Here is an 18,605-nt window from a genome sequence, read left to right as displayed (position 1 = left end):
GGCAAAGTACTGGAGGTTTAATGGTACAACTGATATGACTCTAACTGTTTTTGCTGGCACGATCTTTGAGGGATTGACTGTCTACACAATCATAGGAGAGGTAGACACCTCACATGGTGGTGTTTATGAGCTTCATTTGGCCGGTGAGAGGGGACAGGCAAGAGCTGGACTTCTTAGACTGATCGTAAGAGGTAATCGGCGAATTTAGTCATTGTACTATAATATATCATATGGGTACGGGAAGGCAATGTGAGGGTATAATCCGTTATTACCATTTTACCATCCTGAGAATACAACATAATCCTCTCAAAATAGTTTCCAACTGATTTACTTATGTACAATTTATCCAAAAGTGATTTGTATGTATATTTTATGTTCCAACGTAATCTATTTTGCAATATGCCTTTCATTAATAGTTTCTGCGGTGATGTACATTGAAGTAACCCGGACGTAATCTGTATTCCCCTTTGATTTCAAATTTAAAAAAGGTGATTTTGGAGGGGAAAAAAGGTTAAGAAGTATAGTTGATTTCAATATCCCAGAAAATGTGATGAAAGTGTCGATCAAACTTGAAAATTGTGCTTTGGATAACACCACTCACAAGCTTCTCTTTCTTTCTTAGTTTATTCTCCTTTATCATTTATGACAATTTTATTTGGCATTCTCGATTTTTCTTCTTCTTCTGTTTTATTATTTTTAAAGCTGGAACAGTGGCGTAGCTAAACATATGTTTAAATGAGGGGTGGGGGCTTCAACATATACGCCGTACAGCGTTGTCTACGAAGTCACGTTTCGACCACTGACACATAAAATTTCCCCCGAAATATCCATAACCTTTTAGTATTCAGGATCAGTTTTGGTGTTGCTTATCTTGCAATAATGTCGTAATACGGCTGAAAAACAGAATTGAATTGAATTGAGTTGAATTGAATTTAACTCGATTCAATATGCATAAATATTAAATTAAAAAACAGCTTTGTTTCTGTCATTGAAAAAGAATTTGAAGTGTGGTCCATAATTAGCTGTTATTTATCATAATTCGAGTACATGAGAAATTTTGAGAGCCATCCCATTCATGAAACTTTGTGTTATGTTCTTCCATACTAACATAAAATGAACGAAAAAGTTCTTTTTTCTCTCTCGCCTTTCCCAAAACATAAAACTCCCATTTGTGAAACATTGACTCTTGTTATGAAGAAAAACAAATCATTTCAGGTGCAGTTTTATCGGGGTGAAAAGCTAAAGCCTCACTATTTTGTAATGGAGTCCCCATCTCCGCCAACCAAAATAATACCCCTACCCCCCCCCCCCCCCCCCCCCCCCCCAAGCAGAGGGTCTAATAATAATAATAATAATAATATTTCAGTTCTGTCATGAAATAACATCTCTATGCGCTTCCAAAGAGCTTTGGACTTTATTACCCTAGCTTTAGCTCCGGCAGCCTTATCAGCGCACAGTGCATTTCAAGGAATAATCCTACCAGGTACCCATTTACCTCACCTGAGTGTGGCGCAGAGTATAGTAACCATCTTAGAAGGCATGTTCTTCATAACTTGAATAGATGTTGGCGGTTGTAATTTAAGATAGTGATACATGCATTTATTCAATTAAGAGTTTTTTTCTGCTTCTTGTATTATTTCAAGAGTACTCGATGAAAGAAAGTGTTCGAGGAAGTTAGGTATCAAATCTTACCGTGTTATCGGTGTTTAAATTTCAGCATGTCCTGCTGGTCGCTATGACGAATCTAGCGGATGTACCCCCCGATGTACCCAGATATGTCCATCATGTTACAATGGAGGAGTCTGTCATGATCAAACAGGGATATGCATCTGTCCTCCAGGATTCCAGGGAGATGGCTGTGAAATGGGTAAAATCTTATTCGTTATTCTATGATTGTTTTAATTTTGCAAGAGCAGTTGCCATAATATTGATACTCATCAATTTATTTTTAAGTACAGATCATCTCATATCCCTAATCATAAACCCACCTCGTATCACAATTATATGTGCTTTTCTTGAAAGCAATGCGATATAATAGGTAGGGTCATTGGAAGTAAATTGACCCAAATCTAAATTTTTTGCCTGTAATGCTGTTAGTAATTTAAAATTTAAATTTAAAAAAAATAATCATCTTCTCTGTTTACTACATTTTATCTAGCATGCGGTGGAAATCGCTATGGTCGTAACTGCGAGTACAGATGCGAATATGAGATGTCAGATGATAGCACAGTATGTAGTGGACTTCAGGTTTGTGTGCCCGATCCCTATGGATGTTCATGTACACCAGGATACAAAGGATTGGACTGTACTACAGGTATGTAAACAATAGAAGGAAGTGAAGTTATACTGTCAACAAGGCAATGTCATGGAACATTGATCTTCACTCATTTGGCACGACTCGATATTTGCTCAAAAACCTCAAATCTTTTGAAATCTTATTTTTATGAATTCAATTCAATAACAGATTGATCTTCCGTATTTATACAGTACTCCCTTAAGGGGCCTGTAATCATATTATCCAGTATGTAAAAGTTCAAACACAAACAATAATATACACAAATATTGTGAGATAAATCCGTTGAGGCTAAGTCGAATGACGGAACAAATGAAAAGATTGAAAACATCGAGAACAAGTAAAATCAAGTTTTTCTATTTCAATTAAAAACTTAAGCTCAAATAATATGCATACAATGATTGTTAAAAAGAATAATGTTATATATATCATATGCTTGTTTTTCACAATCGAAAGTATAAGGCTTTTTAGACTAGACTAGAGATATAAAGAGAGAAAATATGCTCAGTATGTCAGGAAGATAAGAGAAGGAAAGAGTAAAGGGGTAGATACGACAAGGGAGAAAGAGATAGTGAAATAGATAGATAGGGAGGGAGAGAGAGAGAGAGAGAAAGAGAGAAACCGAGAGACAATTATGGTAGTTATTCAGATTTCATTGTTTCTATTAATACCGAAACATATTATACTGTGCCGTTCGTTACAGCTTTCATTGTAATAATAGCGTTAGTTTGTAATGATAATAGTCTTCATGTTGAAATATGGGGTTCTCCTTCGATTTATTATCAGAAACATGTCCTTCAATATCCTTTCCTTTATCATTACTACTAAGATTTGTCATTCTATGTTATTCTTGTTCTGAGTGTAGATTTTGCTATTCCATTAATTGGCTTTAAAATATCTTGTGTGTGGCAATGTACATTACTTTTCTTCAAAAACATTTATTAGAATGTGATCAAGGTGAGTTTGGAGCTAGTTGCACGGAGACATGTCACTGTGTATCAGGAGAGTGTGATCGATTTACTGGAGTCTGTAAAGGAAGCTCTACTGAATGTGAACCAATATGGACAGGAAACAATTGTCAAGGTAAGTTCAACAATCGATTTGGGGTTTTACTTACATTGGCTAAAGCTTCATTAACGTGCCTACAAGTCTTCAATGTTTGGGTTATAGTTTTGTTTTAGGTTTTGTTCCTGTTACACAAACATGCCGCAGCCTATTGGTAAACTGGCAGAAGGTTAAAATGAATTCAATGAAGTCTTTGAAAAACTGTCCAAGTTTGAAAAAGTCATGTTATTCTGAAACGTGTTACCTAGTGGAAAGGGTTCTGAAGTCGAATACATGTATCTTAATAAATGTGTTTCTCGATGAATCTTGATGTTTTTTAATCTATCTCATGATTCCTTTTTTGATTGATACATTTTAAAATCAACTTAACCTATACTGGAGCTAAACATGTTGATACTAAGCTCACGATTAAACAGACGAACAACCCGAAAACAACCTTCGGTGGGCGAAGGAATAAACATTTGTGGGTATTTTGAAAGTGTATACTTTTTAATGCGCACTGTATATAACATAATTGTATATATATACTATACATATATCACTAAAAATACAACTAACGAATATCACAATGCTTTCACTATCTCCTTGATTACGAGGATTAGGGACAGGTCATATATTTATCTGCGGTAGTATTTAATATGATATTGTACGTAATATATCCCCCTTACCAGTTGTATCTTTATACGTTGACAGAGAGTAGTATGGATATGTTATTCGCAAACAAAAGAGGAATAAGAGAAACAACACTTTCAATTGGATTCAAGGATTTTTGTTTATGCGCATATTCATCTTGATAAACCATACTGTTTTGTGTTTTGAGACTTGATGATTTATGATAGTAAAGAATGCTGTATCAGCTGCAATATATACTTCTCTGAAATCCATATGACTATGTTAGGATTGAAAATATTATGGCATGTGTTCAACCCATCAAATTCAAGTTCTATCTTGCTTTGGGAGATACTCACATTAACTCTCTCGTATTAACTCTTGATATCTACAGAATGCATGATTGGACGATATGGTCCTAACTGCGAGCGTAAGTATCATCTCTATTGAATTACAGGTATGGTGTGACTGGTGTGTCTAGGTTGATCTCTACTAACGATGTTTAAAAAAAATGGCTTAAACTTAGTCCCTAAACATTCAACAACAAAAGATTGTCCAATCAAACATAAAAGATATTTGATATAGCGCCTTTTCGTTGCAGTTACAAGGCGCTGCACACATGCTCCACAATGTTTGGGCCACTTAAAATCAAAAGTTAGACACTTTTCATTGAACAGTCAATTATATAATTTATGTAGACTGATAATAAAGTAATTATTTTAGAGTTTAAAATTATAATTGTATAATGTTGGGGAGGTAATTAGAATTACTATCTCCTATATTACTATTTCATTTGATAGCTTTCATGATTATTTATGAAAAGACCAACAAGGGACAGCTCACCAATTTTCTCTGTAGCCTGGAAGGTGGAAATCTCATCTCCACAGCTCCAGTGGTCAATCTCTACAGGAAATTCAACAGTGGAATTTATACAAAAGAAAACATAATACAAAGTGGAAATGGAGTCCCCCCGAATGAAAAGTTTCTGTATCTCGTGCGTGATGTGAAAGTTGGAGAAATATTTGTCTGCTCTCTCTCTGATGTGAACATCTTCTTTAGTGACACTATCACTACCGATGGGGAATTTAGTAAGTTGATGGATGTAGTTTTGTAAATTATAAAGAAATGCATATGGCTCCGTTTAGTCTCATTTCACAACGCCCCCTATCGTCAGAGCCTGGTCAGAGTCAGCAGCCTAACATGTTAGCCTATTGACGTTTTTTTTTTTAAATAGTTAAAAATTCATTTTTTGTTTACACGAAAAGCACATCAACCCCGACGTACGTTATCACTAGCTCTTTCATTGGAGCCCTCATGTCTCATTGACTTTTGAAAGTTCACCCACCGTAATTTTTCAAAATAGGTTGCAAGCTCGTCATTGCCAATAATACACATGTGAAACAAGTCTAACTTTGGACTCAGTTTACCAAGCGATTTGAAGATTATAGGTCGAGCACACGAAACATAAAAAGCATGAATTATCATAGATCACTTCTGCCTATTTCATTATGTCCATTTCATCCAACCCCCCACCGTAATTTTTCTATTTAGTAAAAGCAAACATTTTGCCGAGTTTAGCAAAAACATGAATATTCATGAACGGTCAGACAATACAGCCTTTTAGTACGTAACGTATAGTGAATGGGAATGTGCGATGATCCGTTCAGGAGGTAGAGGTCAATGGTTTGTGCTGGCAATGTTCACGCGAGCGAAAATGAGACAATCGGAGCAATATGACTTTGTTATAGTAATTGTATACAGTAATATTATCATTAAATCCACCCGAAACTACCATTAAACAAAAGAAATACAATAAAGTATTACAGTTTTGTTTATTTCAGTGATTTTAGTTATGTACATCGTTACCAGAACTCATTGTTACTCACAATTTGTTTTTTAATAAAGGATGATGCCAGGTTAGGATAATTATATTAATCCTTTGACTACTTCATTTTCTACTTCCCAATGAGTGAACACGGGAACCACAGGGTTCTCATAGACATTGGGCCAATTTCAATACTGATTTCAGAGGTCAGACATTTAAAAAAAAAAAACTGTGTATAAGCTCACTATGAGCTGTTTTCAGATATGTGTGACTGAAGAAAGCATTGTTCTTGTTGGATAAAAAGAGAAGTAAATTTTCAAATTTTTTCTTCAAAGTAGCCTGTTTAATGTAAGAAATATTTGCCCCAAACTCTGCTATTTATCCAACACAGTTTGAAATAACCTTTTTAATTCAGAAATACTCTTTCAATCTTCACTGGATCATTGAATATTTTTTCTTTATCTCACTATAGCCCAACCAGAACTCTCTCGAGCACCCGTTGTGAGCGGAGCAACCAATGACTCAATTACTCTGATGTGGGATGCCTGGGATGCATCAACAGATATAGGTGATCCTCCTCTTTTCGGGTACCGTGTCTACTACATGTTGAACAACTCACGAGAAGAAGATCAAGAGGTTAGGAGGTCTGACCGCCTAGCACCATCTGAAACAGTGACCGGTCTAAGTCCAGATACGGCCTACGTGTTTGGTGTAGCAGCATTTAGACCTGGACTAGGAAGCCAGGGACGCCGATTGGAGGTAGTAGGAACCACCCAATGCTCACGTAAGCTCTTAATGCTCTATATGATCTGATATTTTATAAATTGTATATTTGTATAATACAATATTATTAAATTTAATACTTAGAAAAATGAAAAACCAGTAATCATTTATGTGTTCGCAATATCAGTGTATTTGTTAAATGGCATTTCAACATCTAGTCTCATAGTTCGTAAGCCTAGTATATCAAGATGATTGTATCAGAACAATATCAACTTGATTCATCTTTCACAGGTTGGTTAAAGAACAGTAGTGCATTACAAATTTCAGTACTATTAATTGGCAGGTTTGTACGAAGAAATAATAATTTAGTCAGTTTTAACTGCCAAAAAAAACTAGAATAATTGTGATATTTTCTTGAATTTAAAACAGGCTCATGACTTGTCAAGTTGTCAATAAAATACTACTTTTGTATTGACAAACAATTGAAAGCCAAACCATGATGACAATTTACCTCTTACCTCTAATTTATATCTAAACTTCATGGCAATGTATTTTATTAAATATTGTCTAGATAAGGAATTTAAAATATTTTAATATAACAAATATTCGATCTTATTTATATTGTGTATGTAGCTCCTAGTCGAGGACCGTCATCCGTTTACGTCACTAAGGGGACTAGACCTGGAGAAATATGGGTATCTTGGGAGGTAAGTTAATATTTATTCCAGAAGTGTTGAGCACGATTATTTTATTTTTCTGACTGGAAATGTGAAGGTTGCTGGTTCAAGCTCCGACATGACATTTATCTACATTCGCCATTCTCGACCCAGGTGTCAAATTAAATCGGGTAGAAAGGGATTCCTTGAATGATGGCAGCACTAAAATTGAGAACTTGATGTATATAAGCACTATGAATTTGTCAAATATAATAAGTATATCAGTCAAGTGATTCACTGATTTCAATCACCCAACAGTGGTTTTGAAGCCCTCAGAAAAGTTATCTCGAACATTTTCTGTAAAAGAGCAAAAAGAGTTTATGAACGTGTGTACAAAATTTGTGGTGAATAAAAAAACTGCCCGTTGCAAAATTCAGATGTTAAAAGTACTCTATTTTTGATAATAATAAATCTATTGCCAACATACCCCTAGGAAATTTGTCAATTATGATTTTTACAACATTTTAGAGCTTTTAATGCTCCCCATGCAGGGGAGAACGTGCAAACATTGTGTGCTGGTAAGCCTGAATCCGATGACTGGGTAATATTTGTGAGGCGCTTAGACACATCGTTGTATCAATGTATTGGGCGCTATATAAAAGCGGAATATTATTAACAGTTTTGAGATTTTCGCCTTCCAAATACCTGCAACAGCAAATTCAGTACTCCGAAATGTATAGTGTTGGCCAGGATACAGCTATATTTTGTCTTCCTGGAAGAGACGTAGATAAACCATGATGCTTCTTCCCATGGGAAATATTATATTATTTATGAAACAATTAAATTAAAAACTATGATCTACAATTTTAGATTTTTGATTTATTTATTTTTGATTTTTTTTAAAAAGGCTTTTGTATGTTTTTATCTCGTAGAATCCACCATCCAATACTTCTAACTGTGCCAGTGGATTTGGAGGAATCCGCATCTACTTCACCCGGTATGACATCCAGTCTGGGATCTCAAAGAGGGCGGCTGACCCCAATGAGAACTCCATTGATATTCCGTTTGACCCCTCAATGCCTGAATACACCCTGACCCTTGAACCGTACTCCCAGTATCTCATCCAGGTTGTAGTCTACAATAAAGACTCTGAGACGCCAAGAGGAGAGGGCTTTACACAGATCACAGAGGAAATGCGTAAGAGGAACAATAGCATAATTGTATAAATAGTCATGAAATGAGAAGTTTGTATGTGAAGTAATAGAATGAAACTACATGCAAAATCATTTTCCAAATGTGATGAAACTGAAGGAGATAATAATAATAATAATAATATGGATATTTATATAGCGCCGGTATCCGCCAGGCTCTGACGCTCATGGCGCTGTACATACATGTATTACTATCACAAAAATATAACATTCTTAACTAAAATAAAGTAAACTAAAACAACACAAATTATTACGCTACATTGACATGATTAAATAGCACTGTTTAGAAAGAGATGGGTTTTTAGAGCAACTTTGAAGGCATGAAGGGTAGTTAAATTACGAATACTAAGTGGCAGCTTATTCCAAAGGGACGGACCAGAATGAGAAAAAGCTCTATCCCCCCAGGAACTGCGCGTCTTAGGGACAACTAATAAGGAGGATTGAGATGAACGAAGACGTCTTGTAGGCTTATACTTAACAATCAACTTGATATTGTAGGAAGGAGCAGAGTCATACAATGAATGGAAAACTAACAACAACAACTTAAAAATGATTCGGTCACATACCGGGAGCCAGTGAAGAGTTTTGAGAATGGGGTTGATGTGGGTTCTACGAGAAGAAAGTGTGACAATACGTGCAGCAGTATTTTGCAGTTTCTGAAGTCGAGAAAGTTGTGTGTTAGGGAGTAGATAGAGAATAGAATTACAGAAATCTAAGCGTGATGAAATAAGAGCATGTACAAGTTTCTCTGTGGTTGAACGACTTAAGTATTTCCTAATAAAACCTAGATTTCTTAGTTGATATCTGACTGAATTACAAATACTAGAAACATGAGTTGACAATGACATAGACGAGTTTAACATGACACCTAGGTTACGACATTGCGAGGAAGGACTAATTACAGAATCTGATATGGATATATTGAACGACTGTATCTTAGCAAGATTTGATTTGGAACCCAATAAAATTAGTTCAGTTTTACTATCATTCAGTTTGAGTGAGTTCGAGTTCATCCAAGTTTGCACATCCTTGACGCAAGCTTCGAGTAGTTTGACAGTCCGACTTGCGTCATTTTGATTGGGAAGGAACGATGCGTAGATCTGGATGTCATCTGCATAGCAGTGATACTTGACATCATGCTGCTGTAAAACTTGCTTGAGCCTAGTGATGTACAAGGAAAACAGCAACGGCCCCCCGACTGACCCCTGCGGGACGCCACAACTGAGCTTGACTACGCATGACTATTAACATATTTTAAAGGCTGAACAAGATCATTTCTAAACATTATGAAACTACAAGGGGGCAACCATGCATGTCTCTTTCTAGAAATGTAAAAGCTGTGTAAGATCTTACAATAAGATCACTTCATTTTCTGTGTATCCTTCTGTTTTATGATTATGTTGTTTGTTATGTCTGTGGTCTTGTAGTCTTGCATAGACTTGAAGGGGAAACTTGAGCTTGAGTGTTTGTGAATCTTAAGTATGAATACAAAATAATGATTCAATAAATGAGTAGATAAGAATGAAATGGAGCATTTAGCAACATGGCCATGTGACTGTAATTTCTGTTTTAGAAAACATTTTAGAAAATTATATTTTGACTCTTTTTCGTAAACAATCTCAAACCCAGGAGGATGAGAAGTGAGAGATATATCACTCACATAACAATACATCTGACAATTATCTTGTATTTTTCTTTTCCTCAATTCAAAATGAAAAATATAGCTTTTGAACTGCATTACCGGTTTATTTCAAACTATGAAACGAAATACAACAAGATGTATGCTTCCACAAATCCAGTAATTAGATTTAGGATTTCATGCCTTTTTAGCATGTGCTTTAATCAGATAATTTCCATACTTCTTTTCAATGTTTTTTGTTTTCGTATTTGTAGTTGCCCCTGCGCCCACTGTAAGCGTTGAAGCGACCTCTGAAACTGTAACTGTACGCTGGAATGCTGCAAGTCCTGCTCACCTCAATGGAGATGTACAGGGATACCAATTAAGATACACCCGGACAAAACCAGAACCACTTGATCCAGTACTAATTAATGTTATGTGTAACGAATATGTGATTACCGAAGGAGTGACAGGAGACAGTGAATTTGAAATTGAGGTAAAGTTCTTGCGTGCTGTCCCAAATTAAAGGACTTTTGAGAAAGGAATAACTAAAGTAATACTTCACTTGTTGAGGACCATGGACAACCAAAATAGATTGCCTCGAAACAAAATTAAAAACTAGTCATTATTAGAATAACTGAATAAATTTTGTGCAATTGTATGAAATAGGCAAACTCAACTTGTTTGTGGTAGTACCATTTTCTGCAACCCAATATTGTTTACTGCCTGTAAGAAGGCCATATATGTTATGTATTGTCAATGACAGTAAAGGTCATCTTGTAGACAGTTTGGTGATATGTTGGTTTACGTTAAGTGATAGCTATTTTAACTTTAATATATTCCAGATGACGGGAATGGTTGGTATTAATTTTAATACATTTTAAAGATTTCATTCCCTCTTCATCCCTCTTTTCTCCAGGTCCGAGTTTTGAATGGAGCTGGATACGGTGAATGGTCACCATTAATGACTTCCCCATTGCCAGGTAAAAAATTATTGATACAAAATGTGAAATGGTCAGAATGGGTCTCTTGGTGGTTACATACAAAGATTCATTTGGAAATATACAACCGTGCCCTAAAATTGACATTTTGTAGGCATTTTGTTTATGTTAGAATAGCTGTGATATGATACAGACATACATACCCAATAAAGGTTAAATGTTTTTACTTTGTAGCAGGTCTTATGGGGTAACGAATTTTCGGAAATATGAGCCTTCGGGGTAACGAATTTTCGGAATTAGGCAGCTTCGGGGTAACGAACCTTTGGAAATATGAACCTTCGGGGTAACGAACCTTCGGAATTATGCATCTTCGGGGTAACGAACCTTTGGAATTATGCACCTTCGGGGTAACAATCCTTCGGAATTATACAGCTTCGGGGTAACAAAAATTCGGAATTAAAGGGAACCAAGGGGTGCGTTGGGAGTGTCGTGTCGCGTCGAACGCGACTGTTCGTCCAAAGCACCCCCCTCCCCCCGGTTCGGCCGAAAGGGTGTGTTGACTAATCTTCCACATCAGCCGTTTATAATAGAATTTACGGAATAGTAATTTAAGTCGTTTAAATTCAAATAATCAAGATAGAAACAGATTAAAAATTAAATAAAAATAGTTTTTACGTAGTCTTGCAGATCAGGCGTTTATAAGAATTACATCAATTAATGAATTCAATAAATATTTTAAAAGGCTAAATAAAAATAATATTCATTTCTTTCTATGCATAGAATACATTTTTGATGTGAACTAGTCCTGCTTAACAGTCTTTAAAAATGAAATAACAAATAGATAAATAAGGGTGTAGGCCTACCACCTTAATGCACCCTTTCGGGATAAGCGGGCGGGGGCTTGCTAAATTCCATACATAGAAAGAAATGGATATTATTTTTCGTTATTTTAATAAATAAACGACTAATATGGTAGACTAGGTAAACACCTTTATTAGACATTTTAGATATCATAGTAAATTATCTGATTGTGTTTCTTGTTACTATTGATTTATTTCTTATAAACGTCTGATCTGCAAGACTACGTAAAACTAGTTTGATTTATTTTTTAATCTGTTTCTATTTTGATTCAAATTTAAACGACTTAAATTTCTATTCCTTAAATTCTATTATAAACGATTGATGTGGAAGACTAGTCAACGCACCCTTTCGGCCCTTTTTTTTACTCACACGGTATGCATGTCTATTAACATATTTTAAAGGTTAAATAAAATCATTTCTAAACATAATAAAACACATTTAGATCACTAAAATTATGTTATTTGAGTGTTTGTGAATCTTAAGTAGAAATACAAAAACAATGATTCAACAAATGAGTAGATGAGTATGAAAGGGGAAGCGTTTAGCAACATGGCCATGCGACTATAATTTCTGTTTTAGAAAACATTATAGAAAATTATATTTTGACTCTTTTTTGTAAACAATCTCAAACCCAGGAGGATGAGAAGTGAAAGGTATATCACTCACATAACAATACATCTACCAATTCTCTTGGATTTTTCTTTTCCTCAAATTAAAATTAACAAAAATAGCTTTTGAATTGCATTACCTCGATTTATTTCAAACTATGAAACGAAATACAACAAGAAGGACAAAGTTAACTTTTAATACTTTGGTTTTTACTGGACCTAAATTTTGGAACTCTCTAGGCTCTAGCGTTAAGCAATCTGTTAGTCTCTCTTCATTTAAGTGTAAACTTAAGGTTTATCTTCTCGATAAATACTGTGACTCATAGAGTAGTTCATTTGTGTAGTTATTATGGTGCCAAGATATATTATGTATTACTATAAATGTAAATTTTCTTCTTGATATTAATATGTGTCTAACTGAATATTTTCAGATTGTCAACCTCTTATTCCCTCCCCCTGTTGTCTTGTGCCCGTTGTGTGCTGTGCCTATTGTCGATGTGCTGTATTCTTCTATTATTTCTCATATTTTCTCTTTTCTCCCGTCTTGTCTAGTCTAGTCTCTCTTTTTGTTGTTGTTGTTGTGTGTGTGTACACTTCTTGTTTTGTTATACCCCCTTTTCCCTATTGTATTCTTAGGTAGTCACAAATATCTATTCATCATGTTTTATCCGGCTCAGAGGGGACCCTAATAATTACAAGCTCTGCTTTTACCAGGGTCTCCTCGTCTTTCTTTTAGTAAGCTATGCTTTTTATCATTATCATAATTTGTTATTTTGCTTTGTAAATGTGTTATGATCCAATGTTATGCTCTGTATGTCATTTGAAAGAAAGACGAATAAAATCTTATCTTATCTTATCTTATCTATGTATGCTTCCACAAATCCAGTAATTAGATTTAGGATTTTACCGTGCCCTAAAATTGACATTTTGTAGGCATTTTGTTTATGTTAGAATAGCTGTGATATGATACAGACATACATACCCGATAAAGGTTAAAGGTTTTTACTTTGTAGCAGGTCTTAGGGGTAACGAATCTTCGGAAATATGAACCTTCGGGGTAACGAATTTTCGGAATTATGCAGCTTCAGGGTAACGAAGCTTCGGAAATATGGACCTTCGGGGTAACGAATTTTCGGAATTATGCAGCTTCAGGGTAACGAAGCTTCGGAAATATGCACCTTCGGGTAACGAACCTTCGGTAAGATGAACCTTCGGGGTAACGAATTTTCGGAATTATGCAGCTTCGGGGTAACAAAGCTTGCGAAATATGCATCTCCGGGGTAACAAACCTTCAGAATTATGCACCTTCGGGGTAACGAACCTTTGGAATAATGCACCTTCGGGGTAACAAACCTTCGGAATTATGCACCTTCGGGGTAACGAACCATCGGAAATATGAACCTTCGGGTTAACGAATTTTCGGAATTATGCAGCTTCGGGGTAACGAACCTTCGGCAATATGCGGCTTCGGGGTAACAAACCTTCGGAATATTGCACCTTCGGGGTAACGAACCTTTTGAATTATGCACCTTCGGGGTAACGAACCTTTTGAATTATGCACCTTCGAGGTAACGAACCTTCGGAATTATGCACCTCTGGGGTAACGAACCTTCGGAATTACGCACCTTCGGAATTATGCACCTTTGGGGTAATGAACCTTTGGAAATATGCACCTTTGGGGTAATGAACCTTCGGAATTATTCACCTACGGGGTAACGAACCTTCAGAATTATGCACCTTCGGGGTAACGAACCTTTGGAATTATGCACCTTCGGGGTAATAACCTTTAAGAAGTATAAGCCTTCGGTGGAAGCAAACCTTCAAAATTATTAACCTTCGGGGTAACGGCCACTGGTATTGGTTCTAGTAAATGGTAAACAACAAAACCGATAGAAGCTCTAGGAAATCTGATATAATAATTTTTCTTTTCAGTTATTTTGTTGTCGTTCATAATAATTTTCAGTACTGCTTGATGGTAAGGTTGTCATATTTTTGTTCTTTATGCAATATTTATGATTTAACATATCCTCTTCTAAATTTGCTGATGAATACTCTCAAATATTCACTTGTTTGTTGTTTCCATTATCTTGTATTTTCTAGGTGATGAGTCTAGATATTCTCTTAGAGCTCTACTTGTTACTGGTCTCATCCCATCGATTCTTCTTATCTGTATCTTCTGTGTAATCCTAATTGTGGTCTTTTTCAGAAGGTATGAACATGTTTGCTTCTCATCAGTTTTCAAATGCATGTCAGGGCATATATTTTCCGAAGACCCTACCATGCATAATCTGTAGGGCAATTGTACTGGTTTCAAAGTGAATCTCTTATTATTTAGTGGAAATTTATTGAATGAATGAATGAATACTAGCAGTCAAGTTTAACAAGTGCTTTTCAGAGAAATTCTCATTTTGTGGATTCTTCTTCCTCTATTTTCTAACATAAACAACGTTCTAGAAGATTATATTAGGCGACAGGCTACTATTCAAACATAGTTGGGCCCTCGTGGAAAAGAGTGTTATACATGTAAATGACTAATTCCTCTACTCCCACTGTCTATATTTTAATTGTGAACATGTGTATATTTATCTGTTATATTATGACGTGTATTATAACTGTGTTATCAGACTAATTGTTTTATTAATGGTCTTCAAGCTAAGCAGCTTTAGTTAACATTGCCATTAATAATGTAGCGATAGTCTACTACGTACCAATTAATATCATCTAATCATGGAGTCGGACTGAAAGTTATGCTCCGTATTCTACAAATTAAGTTTAACACGATGCTGAATCTATAATCACGTTTAATCTTAGAACTCAGACAAACCTCCTTTGTTAATTATGGTTTTCAACCTAATGAGCCCAGCTTCGGGATTGAATTTTAGTAGAATACGGGCATAGGCCTATGATTGTTTGCTTATCTATGAACTTGTAGTTCATTATTGCTTCACGTTATCATAACACAGACGACAACCTGATAAAGGAGAGAATGAAAAGAGCACACATGATGATTCGCAATCACCAAGAACTGCTGAAACCTATCAGGATCTGTATGAACGAGTGAGCAATGATGGCACTGCCTATCAAGAACTTGAATTAACATCGGTACAACAGGGTGATATAGATTATATCAATATCGAAGAGGGTCCTCAAGGAAGGAAGAATTTTTTGAAATCGATTGAGAATGCTGACTGCTAAATCTGTCCGCATTATGGAATGACACGTTGTTCAATTCTGAAAGGAGGCGGGAGCGGGGTATACTGCTGAGTAAAATTGAACGTATAGGCTCTACCCCTCCTTAAAAATATAATGTGGGCGAGCAATAAACAAAAAATACTATTTCTCATAGATTATTACATATAACAGACTAGTCCTTATATATTGCTACTAAGGTCAATTTCTTGCTTTTTTGCTTTTTTTTGGAGGGGGTATGTTTAAAAGTTCGACACAATATTTTCACGTTTGTTATTTTGTTTTTAATGTGATTAATCATACACATTAAGGTTTACAAAATGTGGAACAATATATAAGAAGATTGTAAGGCCTTGGTGCGGTGCATTCATCTACCGAAGTTATCTTTACTATCAATATTTTTTGCAACGGTCTCTTTTTCGTAAAATTCCAACAAAGAACCCCCCCCCCCCCACAAAAAATAAAAATAAATAAATAAATAAATAAATAATAATAATAATAATAATAATAATAATAATAAAAACGATGATGAAAATCATGTTATTACGGTCATAACGACTTTTGCATAACATGTGTGAACATGAAAATGACAAATTACGTCATCCAGACATGATTTCTGCAAGAAATTACCCCTGATGATGAGTTGAGGTTTTAAAGTATTTGCGATCATGTCATGTAAACAGTAGCAACAAAATCTAAGATGCTCTTTTTAGTTTTCCTGTGGATATTATAATGTTATACTCCATACAGCACAGTCACTAGAATGTATTAAAAATAGTAACTTACGGTAGTAGTAAACGTTATAAATGCTAAGCATGATTAGTGATGAGAGTACTTATTTCAATTATATCATTCAAGGATATTATATAACTTTTGAAGACAATGTAAATGGTCTCTTTCATCGATAATTGATATTTGATGATCTTTTGTACATAATGTGAAGATAATTGTTAACATGTGCTTACTAACTCGATGAAAATCGATTTGTATGTGAGTTTAATTTTTTTTTATATATAAACATCGTTATGATATCAGAAGTTGCAATGAAATAAGTATCGCCTTTTTTAGATATCGCTATTTGCTGTTAAAAGTTGAAAACGATGAAATGTATATAAATTAGATGCATTAGTTTCCATACTTCTATCAAATCGACAAAATTGAGGACTATCAGAAAGATAGTCCATTAAACACAACCGCAGATTAGCATTATGAGAACCCAACTTTTGAGTCGCCTCCTATATTAACACCTATGAAGGTTTGAAACGTGTGGAAGACAACACTGCAGACGACGCTTACGTCAATGTGATGTCAATGTGATGTCAAAATCTGAATAAACCAATATAATTTGACGTCTACAGAGGTGTATCTAGAATAAATCAATTATTTCAAAATCTAAAATCAACGCATAAGGCACGAACTGTCGGTTAAGCTTACATTTTGGAAGCGGATTACATACGGTATGGCCGACACCAGCCTACAATGCCAAAATGACAAAAAGACAGGCGAAACATATGTCACAATTTAATTGGAAAACGCATGCCTTTAACAAAAATATGAATATGAAAAATCTGATAAAGATGTGCAAGTTAGTCTTTTCTGAAATGTCTTACATTGTGGGATTTGCATCTATATTGTTAACTGGGATTGTACTGTGTCCCTTTCTCAGAAGAAACCATATTTCAAGCAATACTCCATTTACATTATTTAACAGACAGGTGGTTTGCAATTATATAGGTCTGAATGCGTATGATTTTTGTATTGTTATCAACAATGTATTTTTGTCTTGTAAGCCTCATTCATATTGTGTAAGTTTGTTAACAAAAGTTTCTAGAAGTACAGGAGTCTTGTCGAGGCTCATGTTATTGTTATCCCACAATATATATGTATGATTAATTTGTATAACAGCTTATTTTTGCCTCACCTAACATAATAATACCGTATTGGGTCATTCTTTTGAAAGCCATCTCTTTGAATTTGTAACACTACAAACATGATTTCGCCACCCCATATACATGTAATTGTCTATCATGCCAGTGCTTCAGAAAATTTTAAAGAGAGGGTATTTAAATCAGTTCAGAGACTGGCCAGTTATTGAAGAAATCTGTTCAGAGACTGGCAAGTTATAGAAGAAATCAGTTCAAAGACTGACAAGATATTAAAATATTTTGGCAGTCTCTGGAATCATTTGAATACTCAGGCTCATTTTATGTATAAATACATATCAGGTAATTTACCAATATTGTTTGTTACTATGTTAACCTTTAACTCATCTGTGCATTCTTACAATACTCATCACTGTTGTATGTTTTTATTTTATGTATAAACTATATTTTATCACAATTCTTTTTTAAATGTTTAGATTTGAAATAAATATCGTACTTTATTACTGCGCTGTAAAAAATGGGACCCTTTCCAAAAGCATTTTGCTTTTAAGTGTATACCGCCGTTTCATTTTATGATTTTATTTCGGTTGTAATTTTGCTTTTGTACTTGCATTGCTTAGTTATGGAAATAAATGAAATTGAATTGTATTGAACTGACTTGAATGAATTCATTTTCTTTTGGTGATTCTTTTGTTTTCGTTGAGATCAAGAACCAATGTTCTTGTATGAATGAATTAACCTATTGACTACTGAATTATTTTATATCCTTAGGCTTTTATACAGAACCCATCCGGTTCCAGTAGGCAATGGGTTACTAGGAGGGGAGACGAGGATGTGGAGGGTGAGGGGTAAAGAAATAGAAGAGGGGTGTAGGCCGGGAGAGGAGGAGTGAGATGAGAAAGAGAGAGAAGAGAAGAGGAACGAGAAGCGAGGAGGGTGAAGGAATTGAATGAGGACAAAAATGCATTTAACAAAGCAAACAAGTGGAAGTAAAAGAAATGACTTATCTCACACTTCAACTTCACATTGCGTACGTTATGATAACATTTGGTCCTTGGTGCTACAGACAAAACCATTTTCATCAACAGTGCGTCCCAGAAAAAAACGAAATCGAGAATTATTG

General features: G+C 35.1%; 2 protein-coding genes across 2 annotated transcripts; both read left to right on the top strand.

Annotated features, from left to right (window-relative positions):
• The first annotated feature begins 1,776 nt into the window (after positions 1 to 1,776).
• On the top strand, positions 1,777 to 4,398 carry LOC105439539. Its single transcript, XM_030996978.1, has 4 exons — positions 1,777 to 1,867; positions 2,159 to 2,314; positions 3,239 to 3,376; positions 4,362 to 4,398. Exons 1-4 carry the CDS (start codon positions 1,793 to 1,795, stop codon positions 4,368 to 4,370), a joined length of 378 nt encoding a protein of 125 aa, XP_030852838.1. The 5' UTR covers positions 1,777 to 1,792; the 3' UTR covers positions 4,371 to 4,398.
• A 1,872-nt stretch (positions 4,399 to 6,270) lies between these two features.
• Positions 6,271 to 18,135, top strand: LOC105445730 (neogenin-like). Its single transcript, XM_030996802.1, has 7 exons — positions 6,271 to 6,576; positions 7,149 to 7,222; positions 8,104 to 8,368; positions 10,276 to 10,496; positions 10,920 to 10,983; positions 14,511 to 14,619; positions 15,374 to 18,135. The coding sequence occupies exons 1-7, from the start codon at positions 6,327 to 6,329 to the stop codon at positions 15,603 to 15,605; spliced, it is 1,215 nt and encodes a 404-aa protein (XP_030852662.1). The 5' UTR covers positions 6,271 to 6,326; the 3' UTR covers positions 15,606 to 18,135.
• Positions 18,136 to 18,605: the final 470 nt, after the last annotated feature.

Source organism: Strongylocentrotus purpuratus, unplaced genomic scaffold (genome assembly GCF_000002235.5).
Source record: "Strongylocentrotus purpuratus isolate Spur 01 unplaced genomic scaffold, Spur_5.0 spur5_scaffold_3, whole genome shotgun sequence".
NCBI lineage: Eukaryota > Metazoa > Echinodermata > Echinoidea > Camarodonta > Strongylocentrotidae > Strongylocentrotus > Strongylocentrotus purpuratus.
Note: the sequence above shows the minus strand (reverse complement) of the source record. Positions and strands in the feature narration are given on the sequence as shown.